Below are 25,296 nucleotides of genomic sequence, written 5' to 3'. Positions count from 1 at the left end.
CACGTACTCCGCGACGCTTTAGCCACCGATAATAGCTATTCATGGAATATATTCACCGATAACGTGGTAGTTGCGAAATTTATCTCGTACGTGATTCACCGAGGATATATAGTTTACCCTTAGAACGAGCAATTAACTTGCTAATTATGATTATGAGTCGAACAATTCTCCTCAAGCGCGAATTGCACTCTTCCGTATGCTTTAGCCAATTAATTCGCAACTCGAGTGTTTGTATAGATTAGAGGGCAATTAGATCTAATAAAATACTTTTAAATACAAAGGATATAGATGCTTCGTTCTTCCAACAGACGCTGTGGAAATCTGAACCAACAAAGCTCAGTTTTCTTACTACCTAATGACTCGAGTTCCCCCCCTCCCTACCGGGATACCGTTGCACTCCAGATGTACATAAAGCGTTCGGTAACATCCCTCTTGGGTCTGGTCCTCGTGGGAACCCCAGAAGCAGGGGGTTTCTCGGTTACACTGAAGGATTTAAGTCGAGAACAAAGGATCTCTTCCAGGGGAGGAGTGCGCCGCCGCCGGCGTGGATTTCGATTAGGAGATAGACAGGATTTACATCGCCCAGATAGTCCACAACGAGCGGGGAACTTTTGAGCATTATCCACAGACCATTAAACTCTGCAGATTGACTGGTGCAATGTTTAAAGAAATAAAAAAGTGTTTTATGCAGAAGCTGTCGTCGATAAACAAATTCGAACGAGCTAATTGCTCGGAGATCAATTCCATCGTCAGCGTCATAACTTCTGATTGACGTTATAGAGAAAATCTCATGATAAAAACGTGAATCGACACAAGAGTATAGACAAAGAATGCAAATATGTACATCCACCGGAAACGCATGATGATTTTGTTGTTATTCGATAAATACGATTTTCCTATCTGCACGATACACGGTGGTATGTTAATAAATATTGATAACCGAAGGTAAAATTTTTTTATACAAAAAAAGAAACCAATGATCTAAATCGAATGTTATCATGGTCAGTCTGAGAACGATGTACGGTTTAATCGACTAGGAGTAAAAAGGAAATTCTCGGTACCCTCGGATAATTACGATACGACTCGGTCTATGGCGATCATTAAAATTTATTACCGAATGAGTCACAGCAATTTGTTCGCGCGCACAACTAGCTGCTAGCTGGCCATTCCCTCGCTCGGCGATATCCATTTTCTCGCTTCCGCCCCGACTTCTCGAATCGAAAATCTATGTCGAATACTTTTCTCGCTCTGTGATCAAGCGTAGCGACGACGCTTAGGTATCCGTGAACCTACGTGCACCGAATGGCGTGCCTCTTCGTCCGGGAAGAAACGAGTCGATCTTGACTGAGCGCAAAGATACGCAAGACGACGACACCGTGGGATGTAATCATCACGAATGAAAATACCGTGTACTATCGGCCGGATTTGCCTCGGCGAATCTCCATCGCTCGGTATCTTCAATATGAATATGAACGAGAATACAGAGGCGAAAGCTATCGGGAGATTTTTAATTTCTCGCGAGCGAACATGTTCAAACCTTGCGGCTCAGCGTGCTCTATACTTATGCATTCTTCGACTACTAGGCAACGTACGTATGCAATTAGATCGCCGCCTGGCGAGAGTAATCACAGATCTGCACGCGTATATGGTGCGCTCGCTGCGCGACGGCATCGGGCATTCAACCGCGTAGGACAAAAACATTTCTCACCGCTTTTATCAGTTTTCCACTCGTTCTACATTTCGTGTCACGTCGCGGATGAAATAATCGTAAGTGAGAATAGAACGTTACGTCGGGGCACGACGACGACCACGACGGTGAGAAACGTCGAGAGGATTGCGACAAGAACCGGTTAAAAGTGTGTCACTCGAGCTTTACGAACTCTCAAGTTATCATTTTAAATCATCCCCACTTAATAAAATATTAAGAAGTCTGCTAGGAATTAACAGTTTTCCAAGTCCGAGATCATTTACGTCGCTGTAAACGTCTCTCATAACAAAAGAACGGGAGTTGGTGAACTTTCTTGCATTCCACGTTTTAAAGACTTCGCGCAACGAATGATATCACTAATGGCAAGCCCAGTATAAATTATATCCGAACGAGGAAACTTTCCTCCATACTGTATGTACAACTTTCAGCTGAAAGCTGGCTGCAAAATGGTGAAGCTTAAACGGACGGATATCTTCGGTGAACGTAATGTTCGCAACAGAAGAAAAGCAATTTGCTTGAAAACAACTCAATAATAAAAACAAAGTTTCAGACTTTCGTTTACCAAGTCTGGGACATCTGACCTCTCTTTTAAAACTTGACAACTATAAGAGAGAGATCGAAAAAAGGGAGAATGGTTACGTGTTTTCCTGGAAACTCGCTGGCTCTAACAAACGGTAAATCAGATGTTCTGATTAACGAGACACGGATAACTTGGTCTGTTCCGTCGTCGGCCACGGCAGAGTCAAAAATATGGCACGTCTACGGAAGCTTCCCAATCGAAAACTTTTCAGCTGGACCTGCTCCTCGTCCATCGACGTAAGATAACGAAAACTCTACGAACTGGAAACGCGACTCGAAGATATCATCCTCCGAGACGCCGTTATCTCTTTTTCTCCTTATCCGTTTTCGTTCCACGTAAGAAACGACGAAGCGGTACCTCGAGCCGAGTTTTCAGGCTTCCCCGAATAGAAGCCTTGGCTTTTTTTTTACTAACGACGGAATTAAGGAGCGCTGCGAGATTTGTACGAGCATGACCCATGAGAGGAGGAACATGAAATCTCGAAAAGACCATACAACCTGGCATGGTGGTGAACTATCGCGCGCGTTTGCATATCCTTGGGTAAACCCTCTTGGCTCCTTGAGCCAAGCCGAATAGCGCGGTTGTGCCAGGAATGCCGAGTAGAAAGTTTCGGGGCGACCACCTATATCCTCGAACATGGAATACCTTAGAGATAAGATCCCCTTGATTCGGGAATTCTGAATTCTCGGGGATCCTCGCGCACCCCTACTACCGAATTCCACCGAAAGTTCATCTTACTAAACATTCTAGGCAACGCCGAGCCTCTTCAGCCTCCTTGAGATGCTCTAATTATTGTGCATCCAGAAACAAAGGTGTTTGCTCAACGCTGCTGCGTGTAATAAATATTTTTACAACATCATTTTATTGAATGTAATCCAATTATCATTTTCCCATAAAGGGAAATCGTTGTAACAGAATCTAGTAAAGAGGAATTGCCTGCAGGGTCTATTAATTTCAGATTTACGCAGCCTAAACTGTCCGTACCCTTCGTTATAGGAACATCTGGTTCAGACCTGGGAACATGTGGCGGTGTGCCATGGTCTTGTTTGTATGAGGGGAGAGTGACAGTATCCACTTAGCCAGAAAGAGCCAGGAGAGAAATAATTGTGAACCATCTGCTTGAAAAGTTGAGAACTGATCTCACGGTCACATATGTATGCACAATATGTACATACGTATGTACAGATTCCTTCGGTATCGGTTCCTTTTTCATCGTTATCTTATCGTTTCCTCGTAAACGCAACGCTACCATAATTGGAGCATTCATCGAGACTTAATGAATACCCACGATATCACTCCTACGGTGAAATCATTTTAATAACATCAAATAGAAATTTCGTATTCGATGCAAACATGCAAATCTATAATCTACGAGTATTCTATATCTCTTTTGGACTTTCGTTTCTCCACATGCGTCTCTGGATGATGAAGCAGCATAGCGCGCAGACCGAAAGGAACAAGTCCAACGAGGTAAAAGTGATGCAACAACTGGATAACAACTGTTTCGTCACGTTTCCGTTGCGAATCCGTTCGCGCCGCGCGTTGTGAGAGCAGTGTTCACGGCCGTGTCTATCGAATCTAGAACCTGCACGAAAGCATTGACCTTACCGCGACCGGTTTCCACAGGATATTTTTCAACGTCAGTTCCGAATTTCTATTTCGATTATGCAAGCATGACCGACGAACTGATCCGAAATTCTATAAATACAGCCAACGGTGAAACAAGCCGGAAGCAGCAAAAATCTGATCCAAGAGAAAGGAAATATAAAAGGAAATAAAGTGTCTTTTATAAAATATTCTATAAAATCAACTGTTTAATTTTGATTCAGAATCAGAGCCACGATAGCTCTCGATTTCAACTAATATTGTATTAACATACAAAATATGGATTAGAAAAGCATATTACGACAAGATAATGATAATCTTAAATTCAACACGCAAGGAAAGATAAGCACGATGTACTACTAGGCTGATTAAATTAGAAAACGGAAGCTGAAGTTAGCTAACTTGCTGGATCTACTATTGAACTTGTATCCTAAACTTACTTTGGAAACAGCTACACAGTACGAATATCTAATCAATCTTCTAGTTATCACCGTAACCACCAACTTTCCAAATATGCTGAATGATTGAAAGAAACGATGCATAATCCCCTTGAATTGTACATATACAAAAAACGAGACACGATACTAACGTTTCCTACCATTTGCATAATCTAAATTATGCAACGGGTTTTCAAATCGCCACGAAATTCGATGGGCAACCAAAACTAGACTGCGTGGAGAATGGTACACGAAATTTCATGAAAATCACGACATATTATTCAGCTCTCGACCGAACGCTTTCCGGAGGCGAACGCAGTTTCTGGGTATAAAATATATGAAGATAGTCGCAACGTGCGCCGCTTGAAGATTTCCCGAAGTTGCCTCGGCCCTTTCTGCGGCCATCAGGCAGGAGCCGAGGTCCGTTGAAGAATTGAAAAGTTTCGTGAAAGAAAAATTGATCCTTTGTCCTTGAGATACGGCCGGGGCAGGGCAACGAAATGACCTACCCATCAGAGCTAACTGCATCTTTATATTCCGGCTGCATTGCGCCGACCGCAGTGACTTTTTACTCGGTTTCACGCTTTCTCCGCGAATGAGAATTCCCAGAATAATATTCAGCGATAGCGATAACTCATTTCCCTTTACTCGACGGAAGCCACTGTAAGAAACGCGGCTACAAATCGCGACAACGAAAGCGAAGGGACGTTTCCTTTGATATTTTATCGAGCGACCATTCTCAAAATTTATGGGCTCGGATTCATCTTGCATTTAAACTAGGTTATTTTACACGGATTTATTTCACGCGTATATTTCACTGCTCGAAACGTTCAAGTACTTCCTGTAAGTCTATTACGAGTCAGTTCATCTTTTAAAATGTGTACATGCGTACGTAAGAGCCTCTGAACAAGAACTTTGTTGCATGGATAACAGCCCACTTTTTATTTGAGTACATTAACCCTATTTTATTACTTGACTACCAGCTACCATGTACAGTACTTAAGTAAGGTCAAGGTGTGCTCCAGAAGTTTAACGCAGCATAAACTCACATATTTCATTTACTTTGAAATTTACACCTGACAGACTTGTATATTACCCACTAATTCTTTCTTCAGGGTCAACGAGTACTATAAATTAAAACCAGCCTCTTTCTCATATGCATGAAAGTCATTTAACTGATAACGTATCATACTGCGCTTAATAATGTTATCAGCTCCATACACCGAACATTATCATTTATATTTCCATATAATAGTAATCTCAGAATACATGCCCACCGATCGGAACCGGGCTTCACCACACATATGTATCTCGCAAAAGGTGAATTTCCTACAATTGCGCATCATTCAAGCGTGCAACATGAATAAAAGTAAACAGTTTTGACTGTGTGACCACGACAATAATAGAGAAAAATAAAAAGACTCGAGATTTGTGTGAAACGAGCACTTCCAAAAATTGGTGGAAAGAATTCATGGTCATAAATCCGAAGATTGCTGTAAATATGTCAAGCATCTACTCCGTGCAAATTCTATTTACAATTTCTTCAATTTAAATAAAGAATAATTTTATCGCAAATTTGTACAATGAGCAGTTTTTCAAAACAGAAAATTATTGTTAATGTCAATAACATATGAGATTCCTATGGAACAAGAATTACATACTTTACTAGTTTAAATATTGTAATGCGAAAGTTGGATCCATCACAAAATGCAAATGTGTAAAAACAGTATAGTCTCCTCGCGCTCTAGTTTTTATCTTACTCACTTTTAGTTTTAAATAGATAACAGCAGCGCACACACGCTGGTGTGTAACTATCACCTACATCAGCCACTGGTCCCTAATTGGGACTTCCGGCAGAGGCAATTTTATGATTTACCTACTCCGGAGAAGAGGATCTCTCTTACTTGATGGAACGCAAAAATTCTTCGTTGATTTAGGCTCGGAAAAGCCTGAATGAAGATTCATGATTTTGGCTAGGATGCGCGTTCACGTACATTAATTGGTTAAATAATAATAACAGGAAATGGTATACGCGGGGTATACACTACGGTATAGACTTTCAAAGGTGCATTATCTCTGGTTTCAGCGAAATTATGAATCACGAAATTTACCCGTCCAATTGTGTCTTTTCTTTCTTGGAAATAGAACGGAAATCCGTATTCCAATCTAAAGACTTGTAGATAAAACACGAATATACTTCTGCATTTGCTTTATATACCTTCAATATAATATGAACTAGTATTACTTACCTTTCCCAAATTTTATCTATAACTTATTGTTATACACTTTTATTTACAAAAATAATTAAACTGATAAAATAATGTATGAGAATTACTCATTCACTGAACAATCAGATTCCCTGTCTCTGTCAATATGAATGAAGTTAACAATTGTTTCCGTAATTTAATTATTACATTCCCTTATAAATCATATAAACACGTTTCAATACGAGATAAGGGAATAATATAGGTGTAATAAAATTTTTAAGTAGGAGAAAGAGCGTATGGACAGTTGAACACGAAAAAAGTGCACATGCCTTTGCTCCGAAAGCATCACAGGGAAATACGAGACACGCTCTTCGTGAAAGGATGATTCATGGGACGTAAAGACGGATGCACACATATACATAGGCACGTACGAGTGCACAGATAGACAGCGTATGCATATGACATCGAGCCAGCAGCACATTTCACGAGACAGACAATAAGCTACGCACAGGTGCAAGCCGTGCACTTTCCTGCATAAAACGCGGCAATCTATTGATAGACGATTATAACGGTTTACGGTAACGCGTCGAAATGATGCTCGAACATTGCACCCGGTGACGTAAATACGAAAATAAGCGTGCACTTACCACTTTCGATGTACGGGACCAGCAACAGCAACAGGAGAAAGAGAACATATCCGCACGTATCACTGATCATCGTAACCATATTCTCTCCCACAGTGAGAGGCCGCTATCTTGGCACCACTTCGCGGATACGCGCGAACAACAATAAACAAAAACAACAACGCGGCGACGCGGGGATGCAGTGGTTCCGGAGCGACGAGTCGCCGACGACAGTCGCCAGACAGGACGCACAGGGAAACGCGTACCGACAAGAACCGACGAGGAACGACGTTGGCGCGCGTATATACGCGATCAACCTCGTGATCGGAAGCGGACCGATGTCGGCCGTGTATTCACCACAAAGACTGGGTAGCAACCAGATAGCATAGCACACACTCGGCCGTGTTTTCCACTGGCGTTACGTTATAAACGCGTTCCGTTGTTGGCGCGCGCGAGTTTCGGAGCAGCCGAGTTATACGCGTCGGATTGTACGGGGCCGAATCAACGAAAAGATGACGGACGGCCACGGCACACGGGTCACACTGCACTGTGTCTCGGGGTTGCGCGGAGCTTACGCCATCGTTTACCACCGATATTATAATTCCACTTATACACGCGGACGGTCCTTACCACCGACGATCCGCCCCTCGTAAACTTTCTTCTTTCCTCCACGGTTATTCGTTCGCCCTCGAGCCCTTTGTTCCCTCCACACGCTGCGTTTCAATCACGTCTCCGCTACTCGCTTGTGTCCTCTGACTCACGAACCTCGTAACAGCTGACCCGTTTTCCCTTTTCTCAGACTCTTTCGAGAGATGAATCGAGATTTCGCAGACGCATCGCACCAGCAACAAAATACACACACGACGTCGGCCAGTCGCCACCGTCGCCAACTGACAGTCCTGCCATCGCTCAGGTCCATGACGTGTTCACCCTCACGTCCTGCCATCTACCGGTAGAATTTCAACCGCGGCAAACTTTGAATGTATCTAAACCAAGAGAAATTAAATATAATATTTATATGCGTACTATTATTTACAATTATTCACCCTTTGCTTATTCCTTTTCCTCACTGAACATGTGTCGTTCATAAAAGTCATTTTAAAGGAGGGATACAATGCATGATATTCATAGCTGGCGAGTATAATAGAGAATGAGGAAGAATTGAGAAATAAAAATTCTAAGATTCGTTTCTATTAATTTATTAATTAGAATTTAGCCGGCTTTGGTTTGATTCTACATTGAAAATGATAATAATATAAAATGTTATATTTATTTGATGTTGTACCAGGAGAGGGCGATATCATTCGATTACGACAATTTTATTTTGCAATGTGAACGTGTGAAAATTAATTTAGAAGACTTTATGTTTATATAGTTGATAGACTTCCTGTCTTTCCTCGAGACTGGAAGTTTCAAAATGTCTCAAATTTTAACAGCTTCCACTATGCTCTGAGATCCATCATCCATTCAAACATATTATATTAAATCGATGATACTATCAAAAATATTTAAAAAATACAAATGGCATCACAATGACATTACAAATAATAACCTCAGTTTTTATTAATAACGAAACAAACTCGTCCATGAGTATCCAAAGTAAGACAGATTTATTCTTCTATATAAAAGAAAAATCGTAACATTTTCATTTGCTGTCAGATGTTAATTAAATTTTACGGAACTTAAATATTCGTACTCATCGCAAGTGTAGCTTAACTTAATGAGATTAATTACGGGCAATTGGGAAAATGCTTACACCGTACAATTCAACGGAGGCAATGTCAGTAAATCGATTTGCAAGTATGAATCACAGCCTGAAACACTTCTCAAACACCGGAGAACGGAGGACTAGTTTTAGGGGTGCACAAACGCCGGATCCATCCGAGTACGATACAAGTAAATCTATTGTATCAAAGTTGACTCTGTCCTCCTCCCGTCAATATATACTAATTTCATCTCGTAACAGCGCAGTCAAGATCGGAAAGTAAAAGCAATCCTCCGAACAATCCAGACAATCCGGGCAATCCCGGGAATCCTCGTAGACGAAGACAAGTCACCAATTCCAGCTCGAATCCTACGAACAAGAAACCGTGGATATGGCAAAGGGCTTACAGGTGGTGCGCCCAATGTTGCAGGAAAAAGAGGACTAAATTATCTCAAGTGCACGGAAAGAAGAACAATTTTTGCAGACGACTAAAAGATAGATGCAAAAGACATCATAGGAGGAAGAAGAAGAAAAGGAAAAGAACTACGTTCGGCAAAGAAGACGATGTTTCGACGAGACAATACGAGGGCAGACTTCCAGAGGTAGGCGAGCCTTCGACAGAGAGACGTGTTTGGGATGAAAAAATCGATATCTCTGAAGATCCGAAGAGAGGTAAAAGAAGAAGAAGACGAGAGAGAGATCTTCCGGATTCCCGGGTGCCTACTATTCGGATAGAAGATAGTCAAGAAGCGATCAAAGATGCTGCAGCGGCTGTTGCTGCTGGTGGAGTAGACTTTACGAAGAGTTGTTGCTATCTCTGCGCTAAAAATACGATGGCACTCGCGGCAGCTATGTCTAAAGTGGAAAAATTTCATATGTCTATCCAAGCGACTACCAAAGAGGCGTTGACGGTTGACAAGAGTTGCAGTCCAGAGGCACATGTCAGGACTGTACAGTCGTCGGTCAAGGTGAGAATGCGCGACATAGGTACGCAGCCCGCCAAGAAGAGAACCAAGAGAGGCAAATTGAGAATCAGAAGACTTTATACGATTATTCCGAAATTAAAAGCGCTCACATTTCCCAAAGTGCGAACCGTCAGTTGCGAGACTGACAGACGGCGTAATGTACAATGCAAGGGAAGGCCTGAACGCTGCGTACGGGAACATACTAGGACACAGTGATTTACATAATTAATGTATACTTTGACTCTTTTTATACGTGAAATAAACACTACTCGTTGCACTTTAAAAGTTTGGAAGTCTGTCTCATGCAAAATTGGATATTCGGTTTCGTGCCTCGGAAACGAAATGTTGAACGAAAGTTTGAAACTGACTCTAATTGTTGACGAAAGTTCTCAGCAAATGCACAAGCCTGTTTCGGGAAAAGTCAAATAAAATAATGATCAAAGAAGGTCTGTCTCTCCTGATTTAATAAAGATCTATGTGCGTCGTGTAATAACGTTGCAAACTTCGTAGACACGAGTGTCAATCAATATGTAAAATAATTTTTACAACACCTTTGAGAGAATATTGAGAATTGAAAATAGAGGATAAAAAGATTTTCTTTAATTAGTTTTATTACTATGCGTAGTTTATGTATGTACATAGATCTTTTATCTCATGCATTTCTGGTAAACTGAACTCGTATTTTACAATAGTCCACCTAATGAGAATTGCTTAAAGTAAACGTACGTTACACTTCGATTATATCTTTGCACGAGAAACGTTGAAACTTAGGGGAATAGCGTTTTCATTTCGATTGCACACTTCGCGCGCGACTCGCGTCGGCCAAGTAGTTCGAGTCGATATCTGCTCAGACAGTATCAGGCGACGATACTACTGGTTCGGACGGTATCGCCGTCGGGGTCAGGTTGGCGTCATCTGACGCCGGTGGCCCAAACACAAGGGGTGCGGTGTAGTATGGCAGCAGAGGGTACTGAGCCGGTGGGAAATATGCGGGTGGAAACAACCCCTGCCTCTGCGCGATCTTCAATCTGGAGGTAAGTTGCTTCTTCCACTTGGTACGACGGTTTTGAAACCAGGTCTTTATTTGTACCTCCGTCAAGTTTAGCGACTTGGATAATTCCATTCGTTTACTCACGCTCAAATATTTGTCGATCTGAAAAGAATAATAAAAATAAAATCATTGTTTATAATTTATTAGGACTGTAATTTTGAAAAAATTATTTCAGCTCAGGAATTAGACATATGTAGATTACGTCATACATATTTTCGTGTACCTGCAATTCATAATAAAATTAAGGAGCTAACTATGTACTTGTCTGATTAAACGACGAGCGTAAAAACGATATTCGGAATTTTGAATTTTTCAACCAGTAAATAATAAAACAGAAGACACACATCGTAAAATAGTTAACATGAAGGATAGACTATCAGAATGCCTAAAAATTTGTTTAATAATTTACCTTGAATTCTGCTTCGAGCCTCTCGAGTTGCTTCGCGCTGTACGCCTGTCGTGGTTTCCGATCAATTCCCGGCTTTCTGGACCGTCTCCCACTGGGTTTGGGCGCTGAGCAAACAATTAAACGTGTCACGAAACTTCGAGGAATCGAAATTTTGCTGTCAACCGCGAGAACCTCCGCTGTAGTTAAATATTAATTAGCCAGTGTCTTTAAAGGAGATGACACCCGATAGAGACGGACCTTCCCGAAGATTTACGGCCGCGATAATAAAAATTTAACATTATAATCATGTTTCTTAATTGTTCGGCTAACTTTGTCAGCTTGTACTCAATTACCACTTTCTCCGGCGCGGCCTGCTTATTGGGCCGCGACTAGAGTTACCAAGCGTGTCTAAAACATGCGGGACTGTTTGAGGTACGTGTGACATCTTACTGTCAATACCAGACAGAATGTGGTAAAGAAGTAGGCAAACAGTTTATACCCAGGAACGTTTGGATGCGATTATCATTATGGTGTAAAGAAGATCCACACATTTCCGTTCAAGGGGTTATATGAGGTATTATACTGTTGTTAGTCGCATTTAGATAACATGACACTGTCGTCAGACATAAAAAACTACACAAAGAAAACGCTCTGATCGCAATCCTACGGTTTTCACACTCGGGTTTATAGTCGTAATAAAACAAATAATGCTATTTAAGCTATTACAGATGCTTATGTTTGTATAATAAAAAAATTATTATAATATTTATATAATCCTATGTAAAATACTACTAAATAATTAAATAATGATGATGTTAACAACGCTAGTCTTAATAAGCCTCTCATTTATTTAACATCAATTTCTATAAATGAATATCGTCGAATAATCGATTTCTTTGTTTTATAAGGAATTTCGAAAAAGTAAAGTTAGAGATACAACACATTTCGGATACTTTGTAACTCACAGCTTTTAACATTTGCCAGAGTCGTAAAATGGTTACCATGTTTTCTGGTAAAGTGGTTATCATCGAATTCTGAAAATCGCGATGAGGCCTCACGTAGGAATAGGCGTTTTTTTTTTTAGGCGTTTCCCTTGTTTGATGTCCAGTTAGCTACCTAGCCCTTATATTCTGAGCCAACAAATAGATGTCGTATGTTTATACAAGACCTTTTGTAGTCTCCCATAAACCTTTCCAGTATGCGTCATTATTACAAACGATGTCTCACTTTCTATCTTTTGTACACAATTTCCCCTATTGTCTTAAACTCTATTGACGTGTCTTAAACACATTTTATTACATTCGCGAATAAAAATGAATTTCTTCAAATATTAAGAGAACGTATTCACAAACAGTCGTGTAAAAAATGTGAACCTCTATCTCGCGTTGGTTTTGATTGATCGAAACGAATTGGTCGTACAAATTGGCTATGTTTCCTAGAAGTCCCGAGACTGTTGGCCAAAAAGGGAACGCTGCGACGAAGAAAGAAAACTGACGGAGCAAAGATTTACGAGTGTACGGAGACATTTAGCACATCTCCGGAAGGTGGTTAGAGCAACGTCGTTGATAAATGGGCTCCTAACAGCATGGCGGATAGTAGCGAAAGACGCGAACAACGATGGCGGATTGAAGTCTCTGATGAATATTATTCGCGTTCCGAGATGCTCAATTACATATAACGAAATTGAAAAAAGAATTCGATGCGTAGGAACAGTCTACGATATTCAAGAAAAGTATTATAATTAGGCAGCTGATTTTATGATCGAACGTCCAGAGAATGTAAACACAATGTATAAAATTGTACAGATTATCAAAAGCTGAATCCATATTACGAATTCACATTAAGCTGCGATAACTGTTTAATTATTTAATTTCGTCTACAAATTTACGATCTTGTTATAATGGTTTGATACGTGAAACTAGAAACGTCTGGCATTCAAACTAAATGTTTTACACCTGACCAGTAACAGACCGAAATGTGGGGGATGCAACACCCCAACTGTTAATGTGACGATCGCGTGTCGAAAAGCTGTTATCACAGGCGCCGTGGATAATGTCCAATATTCCCTTGGAGCCACGGAGGAGCGCCACGATTTTGCTCCTCTCGGCATTGTTCGCGAAAATGGAATTACGCCGATAAGTTATTACGAGCAGATAATTAGAGTCTTTTGTCGTAACTAAACGAAACACCCCCACGCTAGGAGGTTCTCAAAGAAGGTATAAAAAGTTGCAATTTCGAAAATAACAAAGTGTCATAATACCCTTGATTTCTAAATGATCGAATTTATTTTTCACATAGATTCTTTTTTTAAATTATTTGATACTAAGGGCGCTTACCTTGTAAACCGAACAGCTGTACGGGTTTCGTTTGAGCAAACCAACTATTGTATAAGATAGATGCAGAGGCAAGAGATGTTGCCGAATAGCTTGAAGCATCTGAAAGTGTGACTTCGGAATACGATAATCCTGTCGGTGCATATAATCCTGGGCTCATTTCTATAAAAGATATCGTTTCCCTTAGCACTTATAATATAATAAATCCAACTGAAGAAAATGATTACATTTTTTAGAAATAGAATTGGAATTCATATTTGGATTTTATTTATTTATAAAAAAATCGAATATGTAAAAAAATATGCAGATGCTAATTGTATATTCCAATACAATGAAACTTATGTACAATTATTAGAACTGATGTGTTTATGTAAAAATCCTCAGTCTTATATTTTACCTGAACGTGTCGCTGATATGGCAGTTGGTCTGATGAACTGGTTGTCTTCAATTTTCTCGTCTCCCTGTTCCTCTTCCCTGTCCTCGCAATCGTTTAACCCGGACGACAAATCTGCATCTTTCTTCTCGCGCCTACCAAGAATATTATCAATAGTGAAAGCGCTGGACGCTGCGACGGGTGACGAATTTTTTCCTTCTATTGGTTTCCTGTGTATTTCTTTGTAACTTCCGTTGCTGGAATCCGACGCATATTCCATTGTGTCTTGATGATTATTGCCCGGAGACATCGCGAATCGTTCACGGTCTCCTCTTGCGCGTTCATAGATATTGTCAACGATGCGGATCTTCTTGACGTCTTGTTGCGTCGGAGCCCGTCGCAAGTCGTACATATCCTCGTTCACTTTACTGCGATTTTGGTAAAGCTCCATCGCCGGTAATGTCATTGGACTTAGACAAAGTTCACAGAATTCGTGCACTTTCAAACGAGAATCTAAGATAATTAGAAGAAATCGTAATAAAATCGTGAGACCGTGTCTCGATTCACAATTTACACTTCACAGTCGTCGTTTAAGATAATCTTACATCACGCACATCTTATATCCACAAAGTAGTTCCTTGATTAAAAGGATATTTCGAATTGCACTCACTAACACGTTCATCTCTTACTATTAATAATAACCATGACTCTATTTCGTTTCGTTAAACGTTCAGATGTTAAATGCCAGTTAATTTTTACTCCTCATTTCGGATCTAATCTACAGCTAATCTCCCTCACAACCTTTCGAAAGCAAGTACTTCGAAATGTATGACAGGTGGCACGTGTCTGTGGTCCAGAAGAACCTCCCAGCCTCCCCCACCAGCAGTTCCTGAGGGAAGGTCATCCCGCGATACTGGACTAACATCTCGCGCCAGAAACCCCCACTCGTTTCGGTTACCCGATCGGAGTAGGGTCAAAAGCTTATTCACACTGGTTTAACGTTGCTTTACTATCATACACCGCGATAAATCGATAGGGCACTCTTCTCCTAAAACATCTTCAAGCTTCCCTTCTCGTGATTCATTTTCCTCTTTTCTCTCATCATCAATCTAAGACGTGCTGTTATCTAATAAATAGTATTAATAAATACTTAATTTGCTAGTCTTGAAATAAATTATTGTACAAAAATTACAAAAGCTGAATTGATTTAATAATACATGGTGATCCTTTTTCTCAATAGATCTAAGGATAGTGTCACTACGTTTGTTCATCTATCGCGACGTTTCATCTCCTTCATTCAATTTTATCTGCTTGGAGTTTGTATATACATTTTTGATAATCATTATCGGCTATTTAAATGCTCACAATGCCTCTGAATCGGCTGGGAAAAGAATCACCCTGTATGGTATGCGCAGTAGCCAACTTCATCCACCGAAAAAAAAATGTAACAGGGATCAGAACGCGAGGCTCGGATTGGTTTAGGGAGCGCATGCTCTTCCACAGTGTCCGCCTTCTTCGACCCCTCTATTTCAGGGCTTTATGTCAGCAAACTAATGGTTCCTTCTCTATCCCATATACTCCTCCGCAATGGATAAACGCTGCTGCCATACGGAGAACGCCGTGAAAAAGTACCTCAAAATACTTCTTCACGCGTTTACTAAACTCCGTTCAGTGGTTCTCATGATACACTTTTCTGTATCCGGTGAATATTTTTAACAAGAAGCAGAATTTCATAATAAAACGTAATAAAAATTACCTCCAAATGAAGTAATCCTGAATGAACATTGAAGGAACATAATCAATAATCATTAGAAAAATTATGGAAGATGGGGATGAATGATACGTTTTATAAGGAAACATTAAATTTCTTATAATCTTTAATAATAAAAGACATAATCAGTATAATATGATTTCCGCTCATTTCCATCGAATCACACCGTTTCTGTTTACGAAACCCTGAGTATTTTCGGAGGAAGCGGTACCATTAGTTTCCGGTCAGACGGTGGCAATCTCAATGTTCATCCTTACACCACCGTAAATCTATTCAATTCAACATTGCAACTGGTAAAGGGCCAATGGCGATTGTGAGAACTTTTCATCGCGACCTCGTATCATCAATTCGTTTCCTCGCTCAATGTCTAGTCCCTTCGCTCCTGTACAAAAGATGAAAACTGTTCCATTATTCATTGAAGAGATTTACACGTTAACGCGTAACGAGAGGAACGAGGACGTTCCAACGTTGATTATATCGAATGATCAATAAAGGTACAGCTACGTCCGCGTAAAAAAGAATATCGGATTTTCTTTATGTGTCGTTTACGAGGATTCTCGAGGAATTTAAGTGTGCAAGTGAGGAGAACAAATATTGAGTCCCGGTTACATGAAACGAAATGCCGTGCATCGTGTTTTCGTTAGGTGTGAAAGGAGGAAGTAACGACAAGGTCTGCGAACATGGAATTTCACGGATAACCATCTTCCGAGAAACCTTTACGAGCCCTTAAAATCTCTCTGAAAATATTTGAAAAAGAGATCGCCACTTCCTCTTGATAGTATCATAAATTGCATCGGTCATCGTTTCGTACTAATTAAGCTGAAAAGTGTTGCTCGATTTATCTGCTCGACGGATTTTCCAAAAAACTTTTATACGACCGGTTGAAGAGTTCAGCGAAACACTCGAATGGACCGATCGTCCCATAGATACCGTACTTTACTTTTGCGTTTGATGCACGCTGCGCGGTGTAATTGAAACGATCAATCAAACACCTGAGAAAAGGAGGGTGTACTAACGCGCGCGCAAATTGCCGTGGAACGTTTCTCACACGCGGAAACTTTATGGACGCCGCACCCGAGGTTTCAAACTCCAAATGTTCCCAGTGTTTCGTTCAAACTCGTCACGTTATCCTCCAATTGATTTATGCTTATTAAACTACTTTCAAAAGCCATTAGCAAATTCAAGTCATTTATATAACAAAATTAGGAAACGAAATAAAAAAAACAAATTTAATTTTATTTCCAGGGAGAATATTAATCATGTAATTAGGCTTAGATTTTAATGTACATAAAATTAATGTACTAAAGAGAGCACGCGTGTGAGAAATTGGCGATGCTACAGTTTCTTTGAAGAGTGTGTAATTAATTTTCAGTAACCTTCATATATAAATGGTCGCTATTGGTATGGGTACAGATATAGCCACTCTCGCGAGATATTAGACAGGTGAGCGAGTTCCCAAGGGAACAAAGCCCCCATTACCTCATCTCACCGACCTATCCAAGCCATCCCGAGAAACCCTCCGCTCCTAAAACATTCATAAGAGCGGCGTAAGTGGTTTTTAATAAACGTATTTAATCATAGGTGTCTGGTTACGTGTAAATCGGCTGGTAGTGCCACCGATTGATATGGGATTATAAACACGTGTTCAAATATGTATCCGGAAAATCTATTCTGTTTGCATGTGGGATATTTATCTTAACCGTTGAAATACAACTGATTATAAATCGCTTATTAAACACACTTCTATTTTACTATCGTCATGTCTTGGAAATTATTCAATAAAAGTATTTTAAATATTTTCTGAATTTAATTCGTAGATATTTTATACATTATTATTATTTTTCAAGATTACTTGTTGACGTATTTAATTGATTCGTTTCGTTAAATGAAAACTAACTGTGTTAACGTCACTTAAACAGACGTACAGTTAAGGCAATTATTTCTAGCAGAGGAACATCTAGCTTGTCTTCGAGAGCGTGTCTCCGTTTTGTCAGTCTCCTTCGTGCCGCATTTCTCACGTAGTAACGAAACTCAGCTCGCACGAACGCTTACACTCTTCGTTCTTTATAAATGAATTCGCTGAAAGAAATTCGTTTTACCAGAATCTGGATTTTGATTATATCTACGGTTTATACGAATTCCGCTGAAGAATGTTTCGACGACGGCAACGAGTTCTGTATCAACGAAGAGGACATACTTTCCGTTGATCTACTGCCTGGATCATTTCTGTTTGCGGATCAACAAGTTATCAATAATACAACGCAAAGCTTTGATAATGCAGCTGTGGATGGGACCATTTTTAAGGCATTGAACGAAATGGATTATCATAGGTAAATCTGAAAATCAATATTATCTAGATAAATTGTATAAAATGTGTAAATGGTATTTTAAAATGGAATTCGTAATGTGTGTGTCATTAGGAAAAAGATGAACGAGTATCTGTGTCATGGTTACATGGCTGAGGAAATAGTGAAAATAGTGAGCACGCCGAGAAGTAAAAGGCGGCTCAATATAGAAGACAGTAATGATCTATATAATTCAATGGACGATGATAACGTTACTGTTCACGATAAATTATTGGCCGACGAGGGAAGTTCAAAGTACAAAAACTGGTTGCAGCGGTAAATATTGAAAGATCTCATTGCAAAACTTATGAAGCGTGTACTATGTTGTGTCTGCGAATTAACTTCCTAACTTGAAAAGTATATTTGGTGTACAGGAGGACGACTCTGGACGATGTGTATCGTCACTACGCACCGCAAAAGAAAATGAAGAGAAAGCACGGTGGCCGTGACGACAATTTCAACGATTTCGATGGGGAAGTGACGGGATTCGCGATGCAAGCTCCTCTGCCTTCTGGCAAGGTTGGCTTATACGAAGGGCATAGCGATGAAAATGGTAAAATTAATTTCAATAGAATTCGGAAATAAAGAAGTATTTTAAAAGCGGAGTTTATTAAACAGATCATATGCTCTCATCCTCGTCGGGGCAAAATTTTTATTACGGTCAAGCTTATGGTCAAGCTTATGGTCACGATGGTGGTCACTTTTTACATCATCCCGAAATTATTCCTGAAGTACACGAGGAACACTACTACGAGGCACCGATGTATCACGAACACATGGAAGAATACGATCACAAACCCTATTACAAGGGAAAGGGAAGCGAGCTCTCCATAAAAGATTTTTTCGAAATCGCGCTTACAGCTCTCGCATTCCTGGCTTTCGGATGTTTTCTTATACAACTGCTGATGAATGCCACGGTACACTGAACCGACAAACTTCCCTCAAAACAGTACATTATATACATTTTTAACGTTTTATTATATAGATGAATATGAACACAACTATGGTTACAATGACAACTCAACGTGTCAAGAGGAATATCGCTGGGTTACCTTTGTCGTATGCGAGCGAAGAAGAGTTGAACGAACTATCTTATCACGTTCTTCGAAGCATCGAGGGAGCCCTTGTTGCTGACTTAGATTCCGGGAATTGCATTCGTAGAATTCTCTGCGAGAATAATCGCCGTTCCACGCAGTCTGCGGACGCACGTAAAATTTGGGTACCTGTTTGGAGGTAAAATAATATACATATATCTAAATATGCAATATAGAAACGACCGAGGTTCATGACGTTTTAATTTAAAAAATTGGGGGAAATGATGTATTAAACCGATGTTTCTAGTTTGGGGATGAGCTGGGTGTCCAGCAGGGTGTTAAAAGGATCTCCGTGGTCGGCAATGATGAATTCTGTAAAAGCTTCTGTCCTCGGCTTGGGCGGAGCCGATTGTAGCCTCCTGTATCCCAATTGCGATCTCAACAAGGAAAGGGTCAAAAGGCGCAGAAGACGGAGGAAATAATTCTCTCATATATCAATTTTTGTATCAACATTTATGTGTCAATTATTTATTCAGTTACCATAGCTTACACGTATTTCTAGAAATAGCTTTCAACGATCACTGGTATAACGATATCAAGGATTTTGTACGTCATGTACAGCATCATCTTCATTGCTGGGTGTACCTTTCCGATTCAAGCTGGATGTCCCATGATCGTAAATTCGTGGGACTGGTAGAAGGGAAGCGTACAATGATCCAGAGGGACAAACGTGGAAAACGTCTCTGCCTTGCAGGGGTTTTCGTTGACGTACGTTCGATAATATAGGCCCGCCACACTGGTTGTGTAACTTGCGAAACTCTGCGACCTTAATAGACACAATTATGTACTAAATTAAATATACATATATAAAAAAAAATCTAACTCCAGTTTACTTGTCTCGTGGTAATACCAATTGGTTCTCTGCAAATTAACCAAAGAATACTGTGTATATTGCTTATTGTTATAATGGAGCCCCAGTATAAGAAATAGTCCTCCGTAAAGGGTATCAGAAAGTTAGTTAAGCTCGAAGGGGCTATGCGAACTGACGAATCCGTAGTACGAATTTCTAACAAATTCTTTACTATTTCTTCCATGAAGTCATTTGGGTCGTTCTGTAACTAATAACAGCCAAGCTTCATTTATGATTTTTATGATAGTATATGTAACAATAGAATTAAATTAAGTATTCTGATTCGACACCTTACAAAAATATACTATAACGGAAACGCCGTTGGGTCGTCGGAGCGCTAACTCCAGAGATTCGTATTCGTCTCTGAAGAGGACAACGTGGACCTCCATAGGCATGCTTTGAATTAATTGATTACATTTTTTATAAATTTATTTTTTGCTTACAAAATGTTTTTCTTTGATTCAAAATAAATGTCATACTTCCCACCATCGATGGTATGTTCGCTGCCTGTCATTTCATTCTCTCCCCAATGAAAGTGAACTTGTGAGAATACGTAATTTACGGTGAAAGGTCCGCCAGAGATATAAGGACGAATGTCCTGCTGCCATTTAGCGCTGAGAATTACTGCGATTGATAATTATCAATAAATTACAGAAATTATATAAATGAAATTGAATGAAAGAATCACCTGTGTAACCTGTGTTAGTAATTTTCAGTTTCCTCGGTGGTGTACTGATATCGGTCCATTCCAAAGGATCCAATTCCATGACTTTCATATTATTAATGTCTAAATCGATCGGGCCCTCTAAGGTGCCGTCGGTGTCAGATAAAGTTTGAATCAACTTAACATTTTCCTCTTTGTTCTCTAACACTTCCACTAAAATACACAGTGCATGAAGAGCATTATAAAAAGATAGATTCTTCAATAAAATGGTTAAATGTGTCATACCTGTTGAACTCATTTCTAATTCAAGTGAAGTTCGGGCTACACATGCTAAATAATTTCGACTTTTATCCAATCGAAATCAAGTTCAAGTAATAAGATACATACTTGTATATAGTAGATAGTTCTACTCGTAGCACATGGATTACGCACGAAAGATCGGTAAATCGGATGAGCCTAAAAAATGGGTGAAACAACCACCGGCGCTGTTACGCATATGCGACGGGCTGATCAGTCCACAGTCGAATTTCACAGAAGACAGCCGTTTGGTGAACTGGAGACAATGGTTACAAAGACGGAAGGCGCAGTACGAGCACACCAAGAGCGTGACTGGCCGCCAGCAAGTCGATCAAGTCGTGAATTCCTGCGAGAAAGTACGCGAGCAGGTCGAGATGAGGAATCTGATGGAATACGCGAACGTACCGGTACCGGTGATACCTGATAAGTACCGAGGGGGACCGGAATTTTGGAGAACGCCAGAGAAGCTATACAAAGGCGATGCTGCGTGCCCGTGTCTACCTGACATCACATTCGTACCGACTAAAAAAGATCTGAACGTAATCCCAGAATTTACATACGTCGATTTACCTGCACTGACAGAGAAGGAGAAGGATCTGGCTAGTATGAAGTCTAAGGAACCATTGTGGAAACGTAGTCAGTATTTGATGAGAAGAAGGCAGGAGTTGTCCAGGGAAATAGAATTGCTCATGCCGAAGGAACCGGAAATGAGGGAGTTGGCGATCAAAAATTTCGTTGTGCAAAAACCGAAACAGTTGCCAAGGATTCCCCCGATCACGGTAACCCGCGTAGGAGAGGGAGAAGAGGAGGAGAATACAGAAGAAGTACTAGAGAAAGACCCGTGTTGCGAGTGTTATCCTGAGAATATTGTCGTATTAAGGATTCAAGATCGCGACATCGTTTGGGACAAATCCGCGACAGCGAGCGATCAGAGTTCCGAGCCCATTATGTGGAGTCTAACATTTTCCGGTAAAGTGAACAAGCGAACGGAGTTGGAAATCCGGTTCAAGAACAAAGGCGATCGCGTGGTCATATACGAATGGCGACCGAAGGTCTATCACTCTAATGTACTTCCCATAGGGTATCGAACAAGTCCGTTTTACTTCAAGAAAACAACAGGAGTGCTTCTACCGGGACAAATCGTGAAATTGAAAATCTGGTACCGGCCACGAAACGCGCACGTCGCTACTGAGTATTGGAGACTTATAACCGACCCGGTTTTATGTAGTTCGCCATTGATATTCCGATTTTGGGGTTGCGCCGAAACGGAGGATCCTCAAATGTTGCAATCCGATCCGATTCAAATGGTGGATGGTTATTTAGACCGTTGCGTCAGAGATACCGTGGTATTAGAAATAGTGAATGAAATCTTGGATAACATCGAGTCCTTCAAGCATCCGGAACCAGCTTATGGCAATTTATTCTTGGAGGAGGAACAGTTCGTTCTAAAGAATCCGTTGTGCCACTACAATCCGTCCCTTTTGATCGAGTTTCACAAGTTGTATTACAATGCCACGAATCAGAGGGAACGACGTTGGAATATGCTATTAACCGATCTTCGGGAAGTTCTGCTAAAAATGAAGCAGTCTGAATTGAGAAGCGAGCTGTTATTACAGTTTGGAAGGCTTTATAAGGAGAGCTTGAAACCGACACTTTACAATCCTATTCGTTCCAACAAATACGAAGTGGTGTATTATTTGCTGTGCTCGTTTTTCAACCTGTTTGAAATAGAGAGTGAAATGGCAAAGAACGCTTGTTTCTTACGCGAGACGAAGAAGATTTCTGATACAGTTTCAGAAACTAGTCAATCGCTAACGTTGGACATGTCCATCGAGGATGACACCCCGCGAAAGAAAGAATCGAAGAAATCTAGTATGCTTTTAAAGACTCAAGAGATTCAGAAGCCTAGCGAAATCTCTATTTGCATACCGACTGATCGCCCTTATAAGGAAATATTTTTTATTCGCATGTATCAACTTTTGGGAGAAACAATAGTACGAGTGTTTGCGTCCATTGAGTCGTTTAACAATCTAAATGAACGTGATAAATAAACATCATAAAAATATCTTAGAAATCTTGCGAAATTTTGTAAGTTAACGCGATTCGTAATAAGTAGTTCAGTTTTGAATGTTGTTCTTGTTTATTTTAACTAAATTTAATAGACAGTCATTATTAAACTTGCAAATTCATGGCTAATTTTTATTATGTATATGTTAAAGGAAGGTAATTGTAATATATTATTCCGTTGTATATTTCGTTAAACGTGTTACAAAGACTGACAGAAACGCGATTCAAGAATTTTGTACGATGTTAATTCTGCACTGCCAAATATATTTGTCTGCACTTGAGCATTTGTAATTCTCGCGTATTCGATTTTATCCGGTTCCCATCCTTGTCCCTCAGCTTCCGAAATTCGTTCAGCTACGAATTAGTACTAATTAGATTAGTTCATATATTTCAAGTGTTATCCGAACTTACCTCACTAGGTCGTACCGGTATAACTACAGGAAATACGATCCAAGTAGCAACTTCCGGAAACTCGCCGACATTATATGATCCCGCATAAGTATAGTAGGTGGAGCAGTATGTTGCCCATCGCATCCACGACAAGCAATCTATAATAGACGACAATTGCTGTGTATCATTAAAGAGATTGTTACATAGAAATACAATAATTAACGATGATTCTGACTAGGTGGTATCTTTGTTTCCATATTTACGTCCAGAACATGTTTTAAGTGATCCGTTATCCTCTCCAATTGTGGATTAATGCAGCCGCAACAACCTGGTTGCACCTTGTGTGAAATTATGCGTATTCGTAATAAGAAATGCGCGACACGAGATGAATTAAAAGTACTAGTAAACAGAAAGTAGGAACAGATACCAAGAATAAATACGCTAATATGCAGAATCCGTCTTTATGCCTGAAACATTCCTCGTAAGTCTGATATTTCCGATTCCAGTGTATCACGTGACTCTCCATCGAATACCTAAATCAATAAAAAAATTTGTGTAATTTGAAACACATCGGCTAAGAATTCATTTACTGAGTTTTCTATTTTACCATGTATTGTTGATGGTGTGCTCCGCGCCCTTGCAATTGTCTTCGCCCCAGTGAAAATGCGCTGATGAAAATTCGTACACATCGTCTGCAAGTGGACCGCCGCAAATCGTTGACGGGAGCCTGTCACCGGTCAACGTAATTTTGGCTAAACACAAAAGCATATATGAGACTAGCTACAAGCAATTATATTGATTTTATACATTTTAAAAATATGCAACTATTATACGATTGCAGATTTTATGAATTTATGAAAGAGTTGTATACATATACATATGCTAAAGTTGGTCTACGTTACTAGTGTCATTACCTGTAGAGCCGGTATTTGTCAAACGTGCTTCACCATCGTTTAACCAGTGACCGTTCATGACAAGTGGAGGGAACTTCCTCTTTCGTACCAATCGATCGTCCAAATTAATCGGAGACTGACCAGTTGTTGGTAAGCCTAACAATAAATGAAGACTATTAAAATTATTTTATCATTAAAAGTAATCAGATTTAATAACATAATGATACACTAAAGGCATCGTTTATCGCAATACCTATTAAGCCTGTATATCCTTCCATTTCTTAAATGTGATATATTGTTGCCGAGTTTAGGTATCTTCTTCATATTAAAAATTTTTAATTCTTTTCTATAGATGACATGGTGGATAGGGTATTGGCATGTTACGGAACTGAAAATTGCAGATCTATTACGTGAAGTATTATGAAACAACGAAACAAAAATTTCTATCATATAGATGGTACATGATATACATGATTGATGAAAATCGAGGATATATTTTTAAACGTTTTAGATGATTATAAAAAGGTAGAATAAATAATAAATAATAGATACTAGATAATAAGATTGATGCGGTTCGGCCCGTTTGGTACTATTTCGGACCGAAGTGGGCCGAAACAAGGCCAAACGGATCAAAGTGGGCCGAAACAGAACCAGACTGGCCAAAATACTCGTTTTTCAATGTGCCAAAATTATTGTATTTCCTCATTTTCTTGATACACTTTCATTAAAGTTTATGAAACAGATGCACGAGTTAATTTAAATTTTTACATAACAGTCGTCGATACAAGTTGCAATTAATTATTTCATGCTACTGCATCGTCTGTAGCGAATAAAATTCTTCTTCTTTGAAGCCGTTGCTGCGGTCTACAGTTACCTAATATATTTTTCCATCTACCGTCGTAAAGACTCCTGAATTGATCCATCTATTTTCAAAATAAAATATACATAGT

General features: G+C 39.9%; 8 protein-coding genes across 10 annotated transcripts in view; 2 read left to right on the top strand and 6 right to left on the bottom strand.

Annotated features, from left to right (window-relative positions):
- The window catches only part of kuz (zinc-dependent metalloprotease kuz), an 84,152-nt gene extending 76,072 nt beyond the window's left edge, over positions 1–8,080 (bottom strand). For 2 of the 3 annotated variants that reach the window (XM_018027411.2, XM_018027412.2), the window contains exon 1: positions 7,185–8,080. In XM_018027411.2, coding sequence (XP_017882900.1) covers positions 7,185–7,263 — 79 coding nt within the window. In that variant the 5' untranslated portion in view covers positions 7,264–8,080. The remainder of the gene's footprint in view (positions 1–7,184) is intronic. The other variant, XM_018027413.2, reaches the window with a different exon arrangement.
- A 2,526-nt stretch (positions 8,081–10,606) lies between these two features.
- LOC108626602 (homeobox protein MSH-C) lies at positions 10,607–14,483 on the bottom strand. Its single transcript, XM_018027345.2, has 4 exons — positions 14,000–14,483; positions 13,606–13,764; positions 11,291–11,394; positions 10,607–10,983 (listed from the first exon to the last, which is right to left on the bottom strand). The coding sequence occupies exons 1-4, from the start codon at positions 14,439–14,441 to the stop codon at positions 10,678–10,680; spliced, it is 1,011 nt and encodes a 336-aa protein (XP_017882834.1). The 5' UTR covers positions 14,442–14,483; the 3' UTR covers positions 10,607–10,677.
- A 3,333-nt stretch (positions 14,484–17,816) lies between these two features.
- Positions 17,817–19,607, top strand: LOC108626604 (uncharacterized). Its single transcript, XM_018027348.2, has 6 exons — positions 17,817–18,076; positions 18,167–18,367; positions 18,466–18,644; positions 18,710–19,008; positions 19,077–19,324; positions 19,433–19,607. Exons 1-6 carry the CDS (start codon positions 17,817–17,819, stop codon positions 19,605–19,607), a joined length of 1,362 nt encoding a protein of 453 aa, XP_017882837.2.
- A 113-nt stretch (positions 19,608–19,720) lies between these two features.
- LOC113464563 (carbonic anhydrase 1-like) lies at positions 19,721–20,298 on the bottom strand. Its single transcript, XM_026814949.1, has 2 exons — positions 20,019–20,298; positions 19,721–19,951 (listed from the first exon to the last, which is right to left on the bottom strand). Exons 1-2 carry the CDS (start codon positions 20,217–20,219, stop codon positions 19,721–19,723), a joined length of 432 nt encoding a protein of 143 aa, XP_026670750.1. The 5' UTR covers positions 20,220–20,298.
- A 6-nt stretch (positions 20,299–20,304) lies between these two features.
- LOC108626594 (carbonic anhydrase 3) lies at positions 20,305–20,997 on the bottom strand. The gene is made up of 3 exons (XM_026814948.1): positions 20,724–20,997; positions 20,515–20,659; positions 20,305–20,431 (listed from the first exon to the last, which is right to left on the bottom strand). The coding sequence occupies exons 1-3, from the start codon at positions 20,995–20,997 to the stop codon at positions 20,305–20,307; spliced, it is 546 nt and encodes a 181-aa protein (XP_026670749.1).
- LOC108626593 (MYCBP-associated protein) lies at positions 20,988–23,047 on the top strand. Its single transcript, XM_018027332.2, has one exon. The coding sequence runs from the start codon at positions 21,119–21,121 to the stop codon at positions 23,045–23,047; it is 1,929 nt and encodes a 642-aa protein (XP_017882821.1). The 5' UTR covers positions 20,988–21,118.
- Positions 23,048–23,181: 134 nt separating this feature from the next.
- On the bottom strand, positions 23,182–25,276 carry LOC108626592 (carbonic anhydrase-like). Its single transcript, XM_026814985.1, has 7 exons — positions 24,600–25,276; positions 24,368–24,502; positions 24,061–24,205; positions 23,881–23,986; positions 23,689–23,791; positions 23,475–23,611; positions 23,182–23,417 (listed from the first exon to the last, which is right to left on the bottom strand). The coding sequence occupies exons 1-7, from the start codon at positions 24,622–24,624 to the stop codon at positions 23,307–23,309; spliced, it is 762 nt and encodes a 253-aa protein (XP_026670786.1). The 5' UTR covers positions 24,625–25,276; the 3' UTR covers positions 23,182–23,306.
- The window catches only part of LOC113464562 (carbonic anhydrase 7-like), a 779-nt gene continuing 632 nt past the window's right edge, over positions 25,150–25,296 (bottom strand). Inside the window, exon 4 of the mRNA XM_026814947.1 lies at positions 25,150–25,269. Within this exon, the coding sequence (XP_026670748.1) occupies positions 25,150–25,269 (120 nt within the window). The remainder of the gene's footprint in view (positions 25,270–25,296) is intronic.

The sequence above is a fragment of the Ceratina calcarata genome, unplaced genomic scaffold (genome assembly GCF_001652005.2).
Source record: "Ceratina calcarata isolate Rehan_Ccalc_2016 unplaced genomic scaffold, ASM165200v1 scaffold422.2, whole genome shotgun sequence".
NCBI lineage: Eukaryota > Metazoa > Arthropoda > Insecta > Hymenoptera > Apidae > Ceratina > Ceratina calcarata.
Note: the sequence above shows the minus strand (reverse complement) of the source record. Positions and strands in the feature narration are given on the sequence as shown.

Coding starts and splice junctions, on each gene's coding strand:
- LOC108626602 (XM_018027345.2), bottom strand. CDS start 14,441: ATGACATTACCGGCGATGGAGCTTTACCAAAATCGCAGTAAAGTGAAC. Junction 11,395..13,605: donor ACAGCTGTTCGGTTTACAAG/GTAAGCGCCCTT, acceptor TTGTTTGCTCAG/CGCCCAAACCCAGTGGGAGA. Junction 10,984..11,290: donor GGCTCGAAGCAGAATTCAAG/GTAAATTATTAA, acceptor TATTCTTTTCAG/ATCGACAAATATTTGAGCGT.
- LOC108626604 (XM_018027348.2), top strand. CDS start 17,817: ATGAATTCGCTGAAAGAAATTCGTTTTACCAGAATCTGGATTTTGATT. Junction 18,645..18,709: donor AGGGCATAGCGATGAAAATG/GTAAAATTAATT, acceptor TTTATTAAACAG/ATCATATGCTCTCATCCTCG. Junction 19,009..19,076: donor AACTGCTGATGAATGCCACG/GTACACTGAACC, acceptor TTTATTATATAG/ATGAATATGAACACAACTAT.
- LOC113464563 (XM_026814949.1), bottom strand. CDS start 20,219: ATGGAAGAAATAGTAAAGAATTTGTTAGAAATTCGTACTACGGATTCG. Junction 19,952..20,018: donor TTGGTATTACCACGAGACAA/GTAAACTGGAGT, acceptor GTGTCTATTAAG/GTCGCAGAGTTTCGCAAGTT.
- LOC108626594 (XM_026814948.1), bottom strand. CDS start 20,997: ATGAGTTCAACAGGTATGACACATTTAACCATTTTATTGAAGAATCTA. Junction 20,660..20,723: donor TACTAACACAGGTTACACAG/GTGATTCTTTCA, acceptor TATCAATCGCAG/TAATTCTCAGCGCTAAATGG. Junction 20,432..20,514: donor CATACCATCGATGGTGGGAA/GTATGACATTTA, acceptor ATTAATTCAAAG/CATGCCTATGGAGGTCCACG.
- LOC108626593 (XM_018027332.2), top strand. CDS start 21,119: ATGGATTACGCACGAAAGATCGGTAAATCGGATGAGCCTAAAAAATGG.
- LOC108626592 (XM_026814985.1), bottom strand. CDS start 24,624: ATGGAAGGATATACAGGCTTAATAG. Junction 24,503..24,599: donor AGGATATACAGGCTTAATAG/GTATTGCGATAA, acceptor ATTTATTGTTAG/GCTTACCAACAACTGGTCAG. Junction 23,612..23,688: donor GGAAACAAAGATACCACCTA/GTCAGAATCATC, acceptor CGTCTATTATAG/ATTGCTTGTCGTGGATGCGA.